This window comes from Dermacentor andersoni, chromosome 1, assembly GCF_023375885.2.
Source record: "Dermacentor andersoni chromosome 1, qqDerAnde1_hic_scaffold, whole genome shotgun sequence".
Lineage (NCBI taxonomy): Eukaryota > Metazoa > Arthropoda > Arachnida > Ixodida > Ixodidae > Dermacentor > Dermacentor andersoni.
In genome coordinates this window covers 184,634,058-184,653,397 of record NC_092814.1, presented here as the reverse complement: position 1 = coordinate 184,653,397, position 19,340 = coordinate 184,634,058, and the positions used below count along the sequence as shown (strand labels likewise).

The 19,340-nt window shown below is 45.0% G+C and overlaps 2 protein-coding genes across 6 annotated transcripts in view; one reads left to right on the top strand and one right to left on the bottom strand.

Moving 5' to 3' along the window:
- Positions 1-2,690: 2,690 nt before the first annotated feature.
- Positions 2,691-6,236, bottom strand: peng (Pumilio and CPL domain-containing protein penguin). Its single transcript, XM_050195194.3, has 2 exons — positions 4,697-6,236; positions 2,691-3,251 (listed from the first exon to the last, which is right to left on the bottom strand). The coding sequence occupies exons 1-2, from the start codon at positions 6,134-6,136 to the stop codon at positions 2,730-2,732; spliced, it is 1,962 nt and encodes a 653-aa protein (XP_050051151.1). The 5' UTR covers positions 6,137-6,236; the 3' UTR covers positions 2,691-2,729.
- A 203-nt stretch (positions 6,237-6,439) lies between these two features.
- The window catches only part of LOC126547264 (torsin-1A-interacting protein 1-like), a 29,511-nt gene continuing 16,610 nt past the window's right edge, over positions 6,440-19,340 (top strand). The window contains exons 1-5 of one of the 5 annotated variants that reach the window (XM_055062859.1): positions 6,440-6,531; positions 7,727-7,800; positions 8,042-8,387; positions 8,555-8,761; positions 10,613-10,799. In XM_055062859.1, coding sequence (XP_054918834.1) covers positions 10,617-10,799 — 183 coding nt within the window. In that variant the 5' untranslated portion in view covers positions 6,440-6,531; positions 7,727-7,800; positions 8,042-8,387; positions 8,555-8,761; positions 10,613-10,616. Of the gene's footprint in view, positions 6,532-7,726; positions 7,801-8,041; positions 8,762-9,331; positions 9,349-10,612; positions 10,800-19,340 lie in introns of all 5 variants that reach the window. The other 4 variants (XM_055062858.1, XM_055062857.1, XM_050195228.2 and 1 more) reach the window with 4 other exon arrangements.

Below are 19,340 nucleotides of genomic sequence, written 5' to 3'. Positions count from 1 at the left end.
CTTCAGCGTGACACCGCCTTCTTCGAGGCTCTTTACACGTCTCTGCCTCAGAGAATGGAGACCGTCATTCAAGCCAGCAGTTTTGCGATGCATTATTAGGCCACCCAATGCACAAAGGAAAACAACCACATGTTGGGATGATGCTGCTGCCTCATTTCAAGTGATCTTATATATTTTTTTTACATTTGGCAAGCACCAATAAATTTGTTTTCGACTCACCCTTCTTGAGCAATTTTTTTCTGCTTTACAATATTTATGATATAGGAAAAATCGGAGCAAAAGAATTCCCTAGTGGGACTTCTCAGATAATGCCCAATTTCTAGTCGCTCATTTTGCACTCATGCAACAAATGATTTATTGAGTGGCCAAGTTTCGCACACTGCGGTTCAGTGTGTTGAGGATGACACTGTGTGCTGCAAGTGTTGCCCGCTCCAAGTATTGCCCCCAATGACCTGTTGCAAATAACCAATTGGTGAACGTAATTAGTCAGAATTAATCTTATTGGGCAAAATTAATGTAATCATAAATGACCAGAATTAGAGTTAAGTAATGTATTAATTTTTATTACCCTTAGTATTGATTGGGCATATGTAATCATGTCATGCTAATTACCCTGAATTAATTCTGACTAACCAAAGTCACATTGATGTTAATCAAAATTAGGCTTAACCATTTCCTTACTTAATCTTGTGTGCCGTTAATAGACCCTTAATTTTGATTATGCTAATCAGCATTACTTTCCCTTACCCTTTATTATCATGAATGAGTTGTATTAAGACTTAATAACATTGTAATTAATCCTATTTAACCTTACCTACTCTAACTACCTCATCAGTATTGAATATACAGTCATAATCATTAACTTCAGTAGTCGTAACGCATTCTCACATATACCACCCTAGAATTCACGTATACCTATGGAGCGCATCATGCCACGTGCTAGACAGAGGGACAGATTTCCGAGGGCAGTAGCCCTAGAATACTAGCGTATTAAAACAGTGCTACTTACCAAAGTTAAAGGTGCACAAAGTTACCAGTAACCGCAACATCCAAGTGTTATCAATGTACGCTGGTGATGTGAAGTTCCACACTTTGTATATATACAGATGCATGGTGGAAGTGCGAAGTCATTAGAACAGCACCCCCCTTTCAACTTTGTTTCAGATGGCAACCGCCGCGTATTGCCCACAGAAGGTTTTGAGGCATTGTTGCTTTAAGCTCCACTGACCTCCTTGAGGCCCTTGGTTTCAGGAATAGCAGGGAGAAAGTATACATGTCTGCGATAGAGACTAGCAAGAGGCAATTGTAGGTCGAGTGGCAGAAAAGTAGAAACACCACAAACAATGGAGGCGCACAAAAACAAAGTTCCCAGTAGTGGTTCAGAAAGTTTGATGCTGAGAATTCTTTCTGTGTGTGTGTTTTTCCTTTTCAAGAAGATACGTAGATTAGGCAAAATAAGAACAAGAGCTTGGTGGCACAACCCACCACCCCCACTTCAAAGGGGACACTTCACAGCGTCCATCCATCCGAGGCTATCTGATATGCACTCCTGTCCTCCCGCTCATATTGCTCATGATAGTACACACCTCATACATAACTTGTTTTGGCGGCGGCAATATACTGTGTTGCTATATTGATTCGATGCTAACGCACTACCGTCGACAGTCAACGTGAGATGGGTTCTGCCATGTTTTTTTTAAAAGAAAAGCATGTGCGGCTTGTTCATTTAGAACTCCGTCAGAAACAATAACAAAATTGTAGCAATTCCAAGAGCAATGTTTATTACATTGAGTATTTTGGCTTGGAAAACATACTATGCTTTCTAAGCCAGAGATATCAATGTAGTAAAGAGCATAAGCACAAGCACAGCAGTAGAATGAAGAAACATTACAATTTTGCCCATAGTGCAAAGCACTGACCGCAAAAGCTAATGCACTGCAGCAAGACACACAATGAGGGTGCATCTGGAAGAACTAGAGCCCCATGCTTTGAAACTAATGGAAGTGCTCATAGCATCATTTGTTGTCATTTTACTTTTTACCTCAGAATCAGCAAAGCACAAATTGCTCCTATATTTTTGGGGAGAATAAACTGCACATTCAAACAATCATTGTTACACAGAATGCACCTACTGTTTGATATTGTCTCCTGCATAAAGGCAGGAGACAATGTTTCAGTGCATTACAGAAGAAATGTTTTTATATTGTTACTGATTCACAAAAAGAAAAACCAGCATGGTGGATGATAAGAGACTTCTTAACACGAACTCCACATGCCAGTAGAACAATGTAGATGTGAATAAAACAAGCACAAACTGAGGAACCATGTGTATGAATGTCTAAGTGCTAACTGCTGCATTTCCTTCTTATCCCACAGCACTACAACAGTTGAAGCCTTCCAATACACACCTCAAATGAGATGCAATTGCATAAGTCACTAAAATGACAAAAAGGCTATCATGTTTTTCCAATGCCACTTTTCTACAAAATGCCAACTTCACTAGAAAATTCAAAATTCTTAATAATTTATCATCAAAACCGCTCTTATGACAGCAGTTTTGCTCACACAAAGAGCCATGCCTGCAGAGTCGGAACTCAGGCCATTGATCCCGAGTTCATCCAGCTATGTCATGGAAACCACATACTGCATCACATGTATCCTATGCTACGTCACCATGCTAAAAGCACAAGTACAAAAGAACACCTTTATTCTTTCAATGTATGCCCATATTACAAGTCTTGCAGTTTCTTTCTAAGAATCACAGCACCTTTAGAATCACACTTTTTAAGGATATTGTGCTTTCCTTCTAGTGCAGATTTAACACGTTCAATTCCTTTGGTGATGCCCGTCTCCAAGAGCTGCACAAGAAAGAACGCTCCAAAGTTACATCCAATCCATGTTGACATAGTTTCCTCAGACACTTCATCAGCAATTACACCACAAAAAGAATCTTGCCCTTCGTCACCGATGTCTTTGTCATGGGTAGCCATCTTCTTCAGAAAGAAACGTGCAGAGCCCTGGTCAAAAAGGTGCGAGCTTTCTTGCTCTTTGCCAATCTTGTAGGGTGATGCATTAAGAAGCTTGGCTATCGTTTTGAACGCAACGGCTGCTTCACTTGTGCTAAGGCTGGTCAGAATAACATGAAGGGCTATTGAAGTAGGGCCACCACAAGTTAAGAGTTCCTCAGCATTGTCGGCAATCATCTGCCCAAGCACACTTGCAGGCATTTTGCGAAGTTCTTGCTTGCGCACCTAGAATGACAAAAAGGAGGTGTGTGCATAAGGGCATGAGTAACACAATGAGACAAGCACACAAAAAATTTGTCTTTCTCACTAATTTAACAAATTTGCATTCCCAGGAATCTGCATGCAAGAATATGAATATTGATAAAGTTCAAATTTTGTATATGATAAGACTTCATTTTTCCAATAGCAAGTCTCCAAAATAAGCAGACATATTCACTTATGGGCTAGGAGGGAGGTTACCCAATTCTTGATTGATGCCTCTAGCTGACATTTTCACACTGGCATGTCAAAATGTCCAGCGCAATACGTGACTGGAATGACAGGCATTCTTCACGTCAATGCACATATTAGCTATGTATTGCAAAAATAATGCTCATAGGAAGTATCCCAAATTTTTCCATCACGACAACTTTCACTGGTTTAGCCAATCAATGCACAATGAAAATGGCACCAAGAAAAATGAGTGATCAAGAATCTGCTCAAGGTATGTGCACATGAAAGATATGATGCAGCTGAAAAACCACCAACGCTTGTCCTTGATCTGTATTGTGGCTGTGCATGGAAGTGTTGAGGTGAATTTAACAAGCGTGCTTGGCTTTCTGACCAGACGGCCTCTCCACATTAGCTCCAGTTCACCTTACTCCCCATACTTGTGCTGAATGCAAATGGGCCCATGGATGCAAAATATTTTCGTTGCCACATCAATTCTAGCACCAAGCTTCCGAGCAGCTAAATTTTCACATTTTCTGCCATGTGCTACAAGCCATGCATCACATCTTTATCAGCAGTCCACACATGCTGTCTTTACAAAGAGCATGGACGTCTTTCAGAGCACAAGTGATTGCATGCCTTCATTCACTGGCGGCACTTTGTTGAAACCTTTTCCACTGGTCAACCCTTTCTCTACCACTGACGAGTATAGCTGACACTAATTTGTACGAACAGAGCCGATGATGAGTATAGTCATTATGAGGCCACACTTTTGGCTATTATCTCTGGAAAATGTACATTTTCTGTCATTTCCTGTGGCAGGGAAAAGATGAACAATGCTGTGGTAGGTAGAAGCCACCATAAACGCACCCTATATTGCAGTGAAACTGCTAATAAAGAGCTTGCACTGTATATAGTTTTTTTTCTTCCATGCATTCGGGCCAACCAAGCCATTTGTCACTACTTCCATCATTGGCGTACTCCCTCACTGAGACTTAATGGAATGACTGCATTGCCTGTATGCTGGCTGCACCAAAATGCGGCTGCTCTCTGCACACACGACAAATCGCAGCAGGGGCACAGCCCAACAATGCAAGATGATTGCGGGTAGCTGGAGAGCTGGCAGTCATGCTTTCAACTCTCATCACAAGAGGTACCCTACCAAATGAGATATGTCCTCTGTGCTGAATCTTTCAACAAGCATGCAGACAATTAAAATCGGCAACAGTTGCTGGTCTTACCTTTGGGTCTTTTTTGCTGGTGCTACTAATGTCACCCTCCTTAAGAATGTCGACAACTTGGGGGTGAAATATGCGGGCGTCCCTCGGAGCAACGAGATATGCCAATACTCTCTGCCCATGTGGATCCATCAATAATTCAACAGGCTCTTTCAACAACTCTGCAATAACAACTCCTTCAACAAGCTTTGTATCATCCACACAGTCAAAGATGGACAGCAATACCATGTGACCGTACTCTTCTCGTGCTATTTTGGCAACATATGTCTTGAATGATTTGATTACCGTCTTACGGTCTTTTGCTGTTCCGTGCCAGATGCACTGCATGGCAACACGTGCTCCATCTTTCGTGTGCACCATTTCTACAAGCGACCCTGCAAGTGCTCGAATCATTTCAGATTTAGAATTAGCATCGGCACTTTTGAAAAATTCAAGCATGACATGGTGTATGATACTGTGGCGAACGACTGGCTTGTCAATGATTTTCATCAGCGTCTCCTTCAGATTTTCAATCATTTTGGCGGGATCTGTGGATTCGGCCAGAGCATCTGCGAAAGTGATCACCCTGTCCTTCTTAAATAGTGCGAGATCGCGACTGTAGAACTCCTGCAACAACAAAGAACGCTGGAAGGCATTGGCATGCTCGTTGTAGATGACCTCTAGGATGGCTGCGGCGTCTACGTGGTGCAGTAGGCTCACGACTTGTGTGCTGAACGCCTTGATAACGTGCTGCTTCTGTTCAGCTGTGCCGTTCCGAAGAATCTGCCTCACCATGAATTTGGCGTATTTGGATTTAGTCATGGGGACGATAATGTCTTTCACTTCTTCAAAGATCATATTGCGGTGAACAGCAGTACCCAAGTGCTCCATGCATTCAATCACTCTGGACGTGTCATGCGCGAAGATCAGCTGCTTTATGTTGCCTTTGACTACCTTGGTCAGCTGGGCTAGCAACTCCTCGCGCCTTACCGCTGTGCAGGACTTGAGCCGCAGGTCTTCCCAGATTCGTTTTGCTGCTTTGGAGATCTCGTAGAACTTGCTCTCGTGCTTTTTTCGTTCTTGTTTTCTCTGCTTCTTTTTCATTTCAACCAGCTTAATTTTCTTCGGCTCAGATGCATCATCGTTGTTGCCTTCTGCGCCACGCTTCTGCGGACGAGGCGCTTGCTGCTCGGTCGCCTTCTCTTCATTAGCAACTTTCATCAGCGCTTCACTTGTAGCTGACTTCTTGCGCTTAGCTCGACCAAGTTTACCAGGCTTTCCAGCCGTAGGTGGAAATATTTTCCGGCTGTTTGCTTTTGCGTACTTGCCTTTGACGTCTCCTGGTTCACTCGTCTTCGCTGGAGATAAACCAGAGGCAGTGCGTTTTTGCTTCGGCATCTTCGTTACACCGGATAATTTCGGCGGCGCTGTTGATATACTAAACGAGCCTTTTTTCGCTTTCATCGCGCAGAGTACGGGCCTAACCAGGATCGGACAGCAAACACGCTGATGGCTCGCAGAACACGTGAAGCTTAGCGCATAACACCTCGTTGTTTCTCTAATGTCGATGATGATGGGTGGCTGTAACCGTGCCATTCGTTTACAAAACGCTTGTTCACAACGTAATTAATCACATTTAATTATTTATAAACATTATATTTCTGTCTTAGATTGTTTTAATTATATTTATATTTTTAAGCTATACTAATGTGCTCAAAATTAATACAAAATTTGTGATCACAATGAACCGTAATGGTGTCAACGCAATCCAAACCAATACAATTGAAGCCATTGGTACTGAAGAGGTTCCGTTACTGATACGGTGTTGAAACGAGGGCGTCTATATTTAAAGCGCACAGGTTTGTTTCATTTCGTTGTTTCCTTCATCTGCTATGTTGACGTAATTCTTCCAACAATGCTACTCCTTTGAAAAGCGTAGTAAATATATTTTTTGTTATGTCAACGTTTCCGAGGGATATGTTTCAACGGATCGTAGCAAATGCTACTGGCGTTTGGTCTGTTTCTGCGGCCGTTTGATCAAAGTACGTCGTGTCCCTAAAGCTCACCTTCGTCAAAACACGAACCGTCTAAGCATGCTCAAAAGTAATTCGCCGTGGCTGGCGTCGCATTTTGCATGTTTCGTAAGACCCCTTTTACCAATTCTCGAAAAGTTCTTGCTTTGAATGAAGGGGGGCGTTCTCGAACACCGCCGTGTTTATGTGCCTTCGTGTAAATTAACCGTGGGAAAGTGTGTGTCCGGGTTAATCGCTCGTCGATGACATCGATGTGAAGGTTTTGGGCGCTTTAAGTCGCTTATGACACGGGGCGCGGGATGTTTGACTGGCATTTACACAGTTGTGTGCTAAGAAGTGTAATTTCTCAATTTATACGTTTGCGGTTATCCTGTTACTTGCTTTCCGTCATGCAAATGTCGTTGCTAGATGTCCTGTAGAAAAAAAAAAAATGAATAAATGCGTAAGCCGCGCAGCCGCAATTTATTTTGCTGCGCATGGTTTGGAATCGAGAAAAAAAGAAAGACAGTGCATCAAAGGCGATCTGATGCTTCATAAAGCGTGGCACATGGGATGAAAGTAGAAGCGCTGTGATCCGCGAGACGGGCCAGCGAAATGTACCAGGTAGAATAAGTCTTCAAATTGAACATTTAAAATATTCAATTGAAAAATACCACAGTGTGTTCATTGCGACATGCGAAAGTGCTCTTGTACTTTGATTTAGGTGCACGCTCAAGAACCCCAGGCAGCCAATATTAATGTGTAGCCCTCCACTACAGCATCCCTTAATGTTGCTTTGGGGCATTGAACCCCTCAGTCAATATTTATTGATTATGAGATCCTTAGGTGGATAGAGAGCTTTTGCTCCTGGCAGATCTTTGACAGACAGAGATAAGGATACCTTAACCCTTTGCAACGCTATGTACACAATTGTGTGCGTTCTACAAATGCATTTATTGTGGCATATTTTGTTAATACTAGACGTTTTTGTCTACTCCTGCCGAATCTTGTGCTTCCACTCTGGCAATGTGCACGTTTTCAGTGCCATGTGACACAAGAAGCAACAATTATGCGATAAAACAAGCAGTGTGGTTGCACCTGTAGCAGCATCAGCAGGTAAGTGCAAACCACTGTTTTTTTTCTGCTTTTCTCTTATGTGCTTATTTATAAATTTGGAAAATGTGCAAAATTCTTTGGGCTGTACATACAACGAAGTATTTTATCATGATCTTAACGGTACTCTGGCAGCAGTGGAATTAGTGCATGGTCACAAACATGTACAAAGCGTGATAATGGACGTAAAGTGATCCCCCACTGGTCCTCATGGGATAAATACATTTTTAAATTTGTTTTTCAGATGTCGTGGATGTGCTCTGCACAATATCGCACAAGAAGTCTCATGATGGGATGAATAAATATAGCGGAAAGGCTTCTATAGGAGGTTGCTCCTGGCAACATATCAGATGTTGATAAGAGCAACAAAGACAAGGTTGGCCAGGAAAGACTTTATTCCCAGCATTATGCCCGCAAACATGACGAGAACAAGCAGCCGGATGTGTTACTGCAAGAAATGCCTTTTATAGACAATGTTCAGAGGAACTTCCAGTGAAAGAGGGAGCAATATGTTCCTCTGTTGAATACTGAGTTCTGTGGCTTTGCTGACAGCCAGACAAATCGTGTAGTCCATACACCTACTTTGAAAGGTACGTGCCCGAGTCGATTTTGGGATGCATTGCAGAGCAAACCTACACAGCGTGCAGACATCCCTGATTGTCAGCACACTTGAAGAAATAAGGAAGCTCTTTATAGCATATCAAAGATTATCCAGAAGGATGGTGAAAGCTCCTAGATGATGCACTTCCAACTGCAGGTTGCAGGGGTGCGCATTACATCTGTGCGATGCGCACAGAAGCATGGAAAACCATCACGTGAAATTCAAGACTTGCTGCCTGAATTTCTCCAAGAATGAACTTGTTCAGCGGCCCAGCGTAGATTCTCAATATGATGCTATTGAGCACTGGCCTGAAGCTTGGGGAACAAGTGGATCCATCCAGATGCAGAAGTGAAAGATGCAAGGGTCAGTCGAAAATATTTTGCATGAAGTACCAGCTGCCTATATGCCTCACCAAGAACTGGAGTCACCTTACATTTCACAACTGAAATTCCTATGCCGATTTCATAAGCATTGAGGCGCTTTGTACACAATTGTGTACACTGGTAAAAAATAAACCAGTTTTTTTTTTTTCTAAACAGTGTTGTCATTTGGTTTGTAAGGAGGTCTAAAAAAAAAATATGTTTCCTCCGAAAAATAGTGAATGACATCTGAAAGGGTTATTAGAGCCAAGAAAAGGCAGTAAGCGTTTGTTTGAGGACCCTTGGACATGGTTGAAGCAGTGCCATTCACTGCAAACTTGGTAGCAAAATGCCAGGAAGCTTGCAGTCATAACATGCAGTGGGCTTGTGGAGAAAAGCACACAGGTGATTTAAAAAAAAAAGAAAAAGATGCGTACAGACCACCAGAAAACATTGTCAAAGTCAGAAATATCTTGTGTGACCATAAGGATGTGAGACTGTAAAAGGTCATGTGTGCTGCACGCAACTTGAATGGATTCTTATGAAATGTTTCATAAAGTTTTTTTATCTGCAGCTTGCGTAGAAGTCATTGTGAGTCGTAGCTTCTCATCCTTTTCCTTAGTAGTCATGCTGGTGTCATGTTGTTTGTGGGCTTTCATTTGTTGAAGTCTGTGCTCCCTTTCTGCTCTTTGTTTGACAGCACAGCCATAACATTCTGCTTCAGCATGGTATTATTTCCTTTGTCTTCCTTGGATATGGAAGTTCGCTTGGGTGCCACCATTTCAATTGCCTGTTATGTCTCACGTGACCTAGTCATTTCCTTTTGGTTTATGGTCTCAAGGGTAACAGAGAAGGAGTGTTTTTTCTGTTATACCCACGAATGCAGCTGAATACTGAACAAGCCTACATTTAGCTGCCAGGAACGGCATCCATGACATCACTGCAGCAAGCAGCACCAGCGTTTGCATCACAGCTAGCATGTTGTCATTGCTCCTTATGTGGAGCAATTGGTCTGTATGTGGAGGAATTGCGTAGGAATTTCCCATTGGTGATGTCGGAGCCTGTGCCAGCAATCCAGGCTCAATGCACTCCTGCACCTTAGCACTGCCTTCTCAACTTGAGTCCCTCCTCCTTTCCACTAATGCTGCCCGCTCCCGAGGCCAGGTTGACAGTGAAAACTATCCAAAGAAAGTTTTCAGTTTTATGGCCTTTGCAGTAAGCGTCATCACGCTCTGACTTTACTCCCCATTGAGATGCATGACCTTTGAGCACACTGCCACCACTCCAAGGTTCCAAACTTCAAAGCCTTGTGCTTTCAAGAAAGCACTGCTGTGTTTCGCAGACTGCAGACTCGGCGAACAATTGTTGGGTGCAGAGTAAGACGCATTCATAGCTGGTGTCTCGGCAGACGAAGTGCAGGAGTGATAGTTTTTTTTACCTTTCTGACATCTGTGGTGTTGCTAGCTTATTAATTTGTACTTAGTGCTACTTAGAATTGTCTGCTTGCTATATTAGAACTTATTGAGTTTTTTGAACTAGTGGATATAAAGGGGATCCACAACATAGCATATTCTAGCACATTTTGGATGAGTCGTTCATTTTGCTGAATCAGTGTTGAATTGATCTCGCTGAATCAGTGTTAACACTGCAAAAGAAGTAGATAGTGGGATGGGATTAGTAAATCTGCGAGTTCAGTTCATGCAGGACAGACGTCATAAATCTCTCAGAGAGCCCTGAACTTCAGAAGGCTGGTGATGATGATGTGGCTTTTCTAATGGCCTCCATATGTTTCATTTATTATGAGATTTATAGTTGTGTTGGCTACACAATACTCTTTTTTTCCACCTTCATCCAGGTAAATGATGAGTTCGAGCCAACAACCTGATGAGTGTTTGGCGAGGCGGGGGATCCATGACCGAAGGAGTAGTCATCACGATGCTGATTTAACAGACTCTTGTGATGACGCTGAAGACCAGACAGACAAAGCTGAGCACATATCTCCAGATGCTAACATTGAGGAACCATTGGCGCAGGAGTCATATGTAAGTGTCTTCTACATTGTGATGTATAGAATTTCAGACAGGCTGGAACATTGGAAGATGCCTAATGCACCATAACACACCATCTTATAACTACCTTTGTCGACAGAAAAGTTAGTTAAGCATGTGCTCTGCAGTACCAAGCAGTAGCAGTGCAGACTTGTATTTTTCCTCTTCACTTCTTCCACGAGATGTGCAAAAGGACACTTCTTTGTTTGCATATATGTGCCATGGCTATATTAAATGATGCAAATATTACAAAACTAATTAATGCTGGCCACCTTGTGTGAGCAAGTGATCTAGATATAACATAGTTTTAACATTGTTCATATACAGTAGACTTTTGTTAATTTGACTCCGGTTAACTTGTTTTTTTTTAATAATTCGATAACGACCAAAGGTTCCAGCCAGCACCTGTGCATTTCTATGGGCCCAAGCATTTGTTATTTCGGTCTTAAATTTGGCTTTTGCTGGATAATCTGAACTTGACCAGTCAGTTTGTACGTGCCAGACCCCTATGGTGCAATAGCGACCCCATTTAGTTGCAGCACCTGTTTCAGTGGAGCTTAGGGGACAGTGAATGAATTGGACACACGTCATAATCTTCCATTAAAAACTCCTATTTTCAGCCTGCCCTAGGAAGATATTCGAGCAATGAGTGTTTCCAGTGTCTCATTAAAGGGGCCCTGAACCACCCCTCTGGCTCAGTGAAATAAGATTGTCCATGGGTTGCATATGCTGCTGTTAACATATCAGCCAAGTTTTGCTGCCGTACGCGGTGCGTGGAGATCTCTTTTCAACAGAAGTCTGCTCCTCATTCTCTTCTGGACGCTTCATTTAGTAGTAAAGCGGATTCCCACGTGTGACTGTGAGCTGCAGTTGGCTACATAGCGGAGGTACTGTGGTTTCTGCAGGGTGACGCCACGAGTCCACTGGTTAAGCGTACTGCAGCTCACTGAGGACAACCACTTTTGGCTTACGTTTAGTGCGTTTTAGGCACCAAAATCGGAAGTCATGGCATCTAAGTTAACATCCAAAATGAAATTTAAACTGCGCGCCACAGTGACATTTAGAAGGCGGATTGTTGTGGCCACGCCCCAGTTCGCCAGGCCTTCACAGTGCAAGGCATTGAAGAACGAAACAGAGCACAGCAGAGGCTGTGTTTGATTGCCAATACAGTGAAATCTCGATACTATGAACTTCAGGGCACCACCTGCAGCAAGTTTTTTCATCCACTTTCATTGCCATTAATTTATCATTCCTTTAATTCAATTAGTAAGTACAAATAATTTCCCCTATGTTTTCCCTGGTGTCTTTGTTTGTTGGCTTCTCATCACATGATTAACAAAAATTGGGCCCCTCGGTTAACCCCCTTTCTTCTCATTCTTACATAACGAGGGTCTGGAATCCGGCAACATTGATGCCTTCAGGTAGCATGTGCGGGTTTATTGACCAGTTGCCTTCATCCAGAAAGATCACATACTTGTGACGCCTGCGGCAGAAAGGATGTTTCACATTCGCCGCCAAGGTTTGTGAGTGGTGGCACTGGCTAACACTCCCAAGGTTAGTTCTAGTAGAAACACATAAATACCCAAGAAAGTGGATGGGGAAACCGCGCCGTGGTAGCTCAATTGGTTAGAGCATCGCATGCATAATGCGAAGATGTGGGATCGTTCCCCACCTGTGGCAAGTTGTTTTGTCATCCACTTTCATTGCCATTAATTTATCATTTCTTTAATTCAATTAGTAAGTACAAGTAATTTCTCCTATGTTTTCCTTGGTGTCCTTGTTTATTGGCTTCTCATGGTATGATTAATAAAAATCGGGCCCCTTGGTTAACCCCCTTTCTTCTCTGTCTGTCTGTGTGTGGGTCAGTCGGGTTCTCACCGAGTAGGTTCAGCCTGATTCTTAGATAAAAAAGAAGAAGCATGTCCAGTGGCAGGATTTGAACCTGGATCTGCCAGCGCAGCAGCCCGATGCTCTAACCATCAAGCCACAAACAAGGCATTATGGCACATACTCACATAAGGAGATCGGTCAAGAAGCTTGTCCGCATGTTGATTATTACGATGATAATGTCCATACAATGGCAAATACCCATAACGATAGATTGGCCAAGAAGCAGGTGGTACATATTGGCGATCGCCAACAAGGTTGTCAAGATGATTGCCTGCGTGTTGATGGAGATGATTATTTTCTACTATGGCACATACCCAAAATGGGCGACCGGTCAAGAAGCATGTCCGTGTATTGATGATGGTGAGTTTCAACACACTGGCACATACCCAAAAACGGCCGTACAATGGCACATGCCCACAATGGAGGACTGTACAAGAATAGGGCCGTACATATTGTTGCCAACGCAAACTACCTCTTTGAGAGGATCACTGTGGGTTGATGATTATGATTTCCATACTAGGGCACATACCAACAACAGAGGATTGGCCAAGAAGTGTGTCCATGTGTTGGTTATGATGATGACTTCAATACCATAGCACACACCCATAACAGGTGGTCGGCAAAGAAGCGTGTCTGCATTTTAATTATGATGATTCGCATTGCGTAGCGTGGGTGCGCGAGAACACCTGTGAGTGGCATTTTCTCATGCCAAAGGCGCAGGAAGGAAATGGGCAAATTTATAACATTTCATTAACAGCTTTATGAAAGCTTTGCTTCATGTAGATTCCAACATGTGCATGTGATCTGCGTAATTGTTTTTTCAAGATAATTGGACCGAAAACCGCCTTCGCAGCATTCATATGTTTTGCCGGATAAATAGATGTATTGCGGCAAAGCTGACTTTAGGAAACCTGCTGCTGTTGTGCAATATGTATTAGACCCTTGCCCATTTTTCGTGCTAAAAAATTGGGTGCACATTATATTTCTACTTTGTTTAAGAGCTATGTCATTTCTTCATTAGTGTTATGCCTTGGACACATAGTGGGCGTGCATTTGATTCAGGGGCGTAATAGAATTGAGAAAGTACTGCCAAATGAATCGGCAATGCGTTTTGCCATTTTTTCTGCGTCTTGTTTATTTCAACCTGCCAGATAATTCAACCAATTTCAGCGGTTTCGTCAGGATCGACGCATGGCGACGCTATATCAAACCGGCACACACGTCGTCTTCGTCCTCCTCAGTGCAGCCACACTGTGGCGGCTTTTCCGTAGCAGTATTAATGGAGGTCGACTGTATGGTATATGCCAACATTCCTCTCAACACAAAAGAAAAACAGCAAGCTAATATATTCTTCAACTGCCGGCCTTAGTGAACCAAAACATGTTACCTTTAGCAGCATTTACATGAATACAACATTATCACATCGCAGTGTATTTCCAACATGTTGCATACTTGTAAACAGTGGTAATGTGCTAGGAAGCGAATGCAGTGCTGATGTTGCTCTGCATTGCGAATGGCAACTGTGACGTTGAGAGAACATTTACTCAACAATCTTATGTTTAAAGAAGGGTGGCTTATTCCGCTGATTAGTATTCCATTAATTTTGTTCCAAGAGCATATAGGAAGTGTGCGGCACCAAAAGGGGGTGTGCCGAACTGGGGCGGCAATGCCGCCAATTGAGACGCCAGCGTTGCCTGTTGTGCAGCCCTCCCCAGCGGGACGCATACATTTCAGTGTGTTTATCCACTTCAGCTTCAGACTTCTGGTTCACTTTTCCGCAACAATTATGGACGATTTCAACAAAATCATGATGGCTTTTGTACGCGCTCCAAGGTGGTGCGGTGGAGGCAAGAACCAATATGGCAGTCGTGTCCCCAGCCTGTAAGCTGAGCTTGGTATCAAGACATCCTAAGCTGTCCAGCATCCTAAAGGGAATGTGGCCTGCCAAATACGAATGTAAACAGAGGTGTATGCTGTCAGGATCCAGTTACCAAGCGTCTTTTTTGCATTCACATGAAAGTGAACTTGGAAGGGTGTTGGTTTCTCAGTACCCTTTCAGTTCACAACCCCATAAACAGCCAGTGTTGATACAAACACGCTCGAATGAACTAGCGCACATCTGTCACACCTAACACGCAGTTCTGCCGCTCCTATGAATGTTTATACAGTGTACATAAACTTGTGAACATGCATCAGAAAGGCCATTTTATAGCAGTATATGTAAAGCACACCAACTAGTTTACCAGGAAAACGTAAGAACGCGAAGAAAATGCATACATGCATGAGATTCACTGAATTGTTGGTGTGCATTTGGCCCCAAAATTAACCCTTTAGTTTGGTTTTCAGCGTTACTTTCTTTTTCTCGTTATGTGCATCGAGCAAGCTTCTTGGGATAACTCTTTCAGTTGTTAGAAATGGGATAGAAAAACAGTGGCCACCATAAACATAAATGGAGAGAGTGGAGGTAAACAAGGCAAAGGTGAAACAAACATTTGGTAAGGCGAGAGCTAGGAAGCAGAAGCGCTGTCGAAAAAAATTTAACTGGTGAGATGCAACTTAAACTAAATGCAACAAGGCAAGCTGCTATCATGTTAGAAGTGTGTGCATGTTGGTGCTATGATGTCAACAAACCTGAAATTCATGTTGGCACACTGCATATCCACCGGTCTAGCTCGTCATGGAGGCACAGCCAGATCGAGAATGAACAAAAATTCTTTCTGCTGGATGTTTAAAATATATACAGTTAAACCCACTTATAACAACACTAATTTTAACGATATATCAGTTATAACAATGGAAAGCTGCTGGACCGTCAGCTTTTGTACATTTTCTATGGGGAAATAACCCGCTTACTACAATGTCCCTATGCCGCATTATTGGTTATAACGATGAAGTCTGGTGGCTGGGTGTCCGTGCCGAAAGGTAATGGAATGCGAAATTCTTGAAAAAAAGAAAGTGAAATGTGAGCCGCTGCACGATCACTCACTACCGCAATTGCCGCCGTGCGCTTCTCTCCATGAGAGATGCGCGCTGTTGTAATCGCACCGCTGGCACGAGTTGATGGGGTCTCGGTGCTGACGCCCGTTATTGCCAATGGGTCGCAAGCCCCAAGGGTAGCGTTGGCCTGGCGGCCTGGGGCACTGGAAGCATCCGAAGGTCCCGGCAAAGCAAGAGAAGACTGGTAACAGAACAACTTGTTTATTCTAACATAGCAAAAGAGCGGCCGGTCAGGTCGACCGAAGTGGAGAGACGGGAGAGCACGTAACTCAACAGTACAAATCGGAGCCTCTCTCCTGGCGTCCGGGGGCAGCTGCTCTTATACTCTCGGCGTCGCGGTCCAAAAGGGAAGGTCACGGGATGAAGGTCACGGGACGGCGGAGCAGGAGCCCACGACGGCGCGCACGGTCGAGCCGAGAGACCTGCTGAACCGAGTGTAGTGACGCATCGCCAACCCTCACTTGGGGAGCTCCGCTCCCCGGCTGCCGCGCTTTGACAAGCGTGGGCACACACACACACACGCACACACGAAGACACGTGGCACTGAAACACGCCTGGACACGCTTGGCGGGTAGGCGTTGCGGCGGCGTTGAACGGGCCAAAATGTCCGCCGCTTTGAACAAAGCTCCGGCGTCCGTTGCATCCGCGCCGGCATTACCGCGCGTTGTAGGCGAAACGTAACAGACCGCCCCGCCGGGGGAAGGAGATCCCGATGGTCAGGGGACTGCATCCGCTGTCCGGAGGGATGTCGCTCGATGATGCTCATAACCGTAGTCGGGCGTCCTTTGGCGTTTCTTGAGCGCAGCGCACAGAGAAGGCCTCGTTCTCACGTTCAGGTGCACACAGGACACTGCAAAGTGACTTCGGGAGAGTTGACATTTTTGTTCTCGTTTCCGGCAAGCGTTAGAACTACGCCGAAAGTCAACCGCTCAGTCAGCAAGCACGGCACAACCCTCACTAAGCCCTGCCAGGCTCTTTCCCCTTTTATACTGCTGCCTAGTTCCTTACAGTAGTTTAGCAGCACTCAGAACGCGTCCACAAATCGGAAAAATTGCACTAAAAAGCACATCATCACTTTGAAACACTACACAAAAGCAATAGGTTAAAAATCCTGCCTCAGGAAGAAAAACATCAGTAACAAGCAATTTTGAGGCTGATTCCCACGTTAGGGGCTTCGACTTAAGCCATCGGCGTTACCGTTGAGACTCCCCTTTTTGTAACGTACCTCAAAGGAATATTGTTGCAAAGCGAGGCTCCAGCGCAGGAGGCGGCCATTTTTGGGAGAGATGGTCTGCAGCCATTGGAGAGGGCAGTGATCCGTTTCAATGATAAACCTCGAGCCGGCTAGGTAACATGACAATTTCTGAACGGCCCACACGATACACGCACACTCTTTCTCGGTGGCGCTATACGCCTGCTCACGACTGGTCAGCTTACGACTAGCATACAGGACGGGGTGTTCTACTTCTCCATTTTCCCGTTGGCACAGTACAACGCCCATGCCTCGCTCACTAGCATCACACTGAACAACGAACCCTTTTGTGTAGTCGGGCGATCGTAGCACAGGCTGGCTTGTTAGGGCGCTAAAAGCTCTTTCCTTCGTCTCATCCCAGACGACTGTTTGCGGCTCTGTCTTTCTTAGAGCATCCGTCAAGGGAGCCGCGATATCAGAGTACCTGGGGATGTACCTCTGATAGTAGCCGGCGACACCTAAGAACGACCGAATATCGGTCTTCGTGCGCGGTTGCGGGAAGTCTCGCACAGCGGCCACCTTTATTTCAGAGGGGCGGCGACGACCCCGACCAATCACGTGTCCGAGGTAGACAACCTCGGCCTGTGCTAACTGGCACTTGGGAGCCTTGACTGTCAAGCCCGCATCGCGCAGGCGGGTTAGCACTGCCCGCAAGTGCGCCATATGCTCAGGCCAGGATGCGGAGAATATCGCTACGTCGTCTAGATACGGTAAAGCGAATTCTTGCTGTCCCCGCAACACTTTATCCATGAGGCTTGAAAAGCAGTATGGCGCGTTCTTCAAACCAAAACTCAAAACTTTAGGACGGAATGTCCCCATTGGTGAAATGAATGCCGCATACCTACTAGCCTCTTCTGTAAGTGGAACCTGCCAATAACCCCTGACGAGATCTAGGGTGGAAATAAACTGAGCGCTACTCACTCTCTCAAGGCGCTCCTCGATGTTAGGGATCGGATAAATTTGATCCTTAGTGATGGAATTAAGCCTGCGGTAGTCGACGCAAGGACGAGGTTCCTTGCCCGGTACCTCAACTAAAATCAAAGGGGAGGTATAATCACTCTCACCCGCCTCAATAACACCGAGCTGTAGCATTTTCTTTACCTCAGCCTCCATAATATCGCTCTGGCGGGGTGACACCCGGTACGCCTTGCATCGTACTGGCTCTGGGGAGGTAAGTTCTATGTCATGAGTAAGGACAGAAGTCCTACCAGGCCTCTCAGAGAACAGACCTTGAAACTCTTGTAAGAGCTGGTGTAGTTCGGTTTTCTGCTCAGGCGACAGCGATGCTTTACTTATTAAGTCACTAATTACTTGATCGGTGTCTTTCCTGTTCGTCACTGAGCCTAGTCCCGGAAGCTCGACCGGAAGCTCTTCTAACTTTCCCGCATCGGGAATTTCCTCTCCAGTATCTGGTGCCTTTAACGCTACAGGCTCAATTTTATCCCGTTCGGGCGTGCTCTGAATACCAGCTTGCTGCGCCTCTGACCCTTTCTCATCGTTCAACAACGTCGGCCCCGTAACTACCGCCTTTGCAGCGAGCTCCCGAACCTTCGATCTGGTTAAGGCCTGAACGCTAGCCTCACCAAACAAAAGCCCCTTCTCGCGCAGGAGGTGATCGGACCTGTTCGAAAATAAGTACGGGTACTGGGGGGGCAGCATAGATGACACTGCGGCCTCCGTCTCAAGTGCTCCGAAAGGTCCTTCAATAAGCACCCTTGCTACCGGCAGACACACGCTATGAGCTTCCACTGCTTGCTTGATCCATGCGCACTCGCCCGTGAACATATCGGGTTCTACGTAAGAGGGGTGAACTACATCCATTGTAGCTGCGGAATCGCGAAGCACTCGGCACTCTTTCCCGTTCACGAGGAGGTCTCGCATGTAAGGCTCGAGAAGCTTCATGTTCTCGTCAGTGCTGCATAAAGACAAAAACACGACTTTTGTTTTTGTTTCTGGACACTGCGCCGAAAAGTGACCCGGCTTCTGGCACGTATAACAAACGCGCGCTTGCCTCGTCTCGAACCGCTTTCTGCGTTCGGCTTCGGTTGCCGCCGTCTCCTTACGTTCGGTCGGACTGCTTTCACTCGCATCCGAACTACGTGTGTCCCCCTTTGCTCTCATGGGTGTGAACTTCGGCCTCTCAAACTTGGAGCCAAATTCACCCTTTTGACCGTCCTTAGCTCCGCGAGCCCGACGTGTCACAAACTCCTCGGCTAACTCAGCGGCTCTAGCCACCGTACTAACGTCTGGCCTATCCAAGACCCAGTACCGCACGTTCTCAGGTAACCGACTATAAAACTGTTCTAGCCCGAAACACTGCAGAACTTTCTCGTGGTCACCAAACGCTTTCTCTTCTTTGAGCCACTCCTGCATGTTTGACATAAGCCTGTACGCAA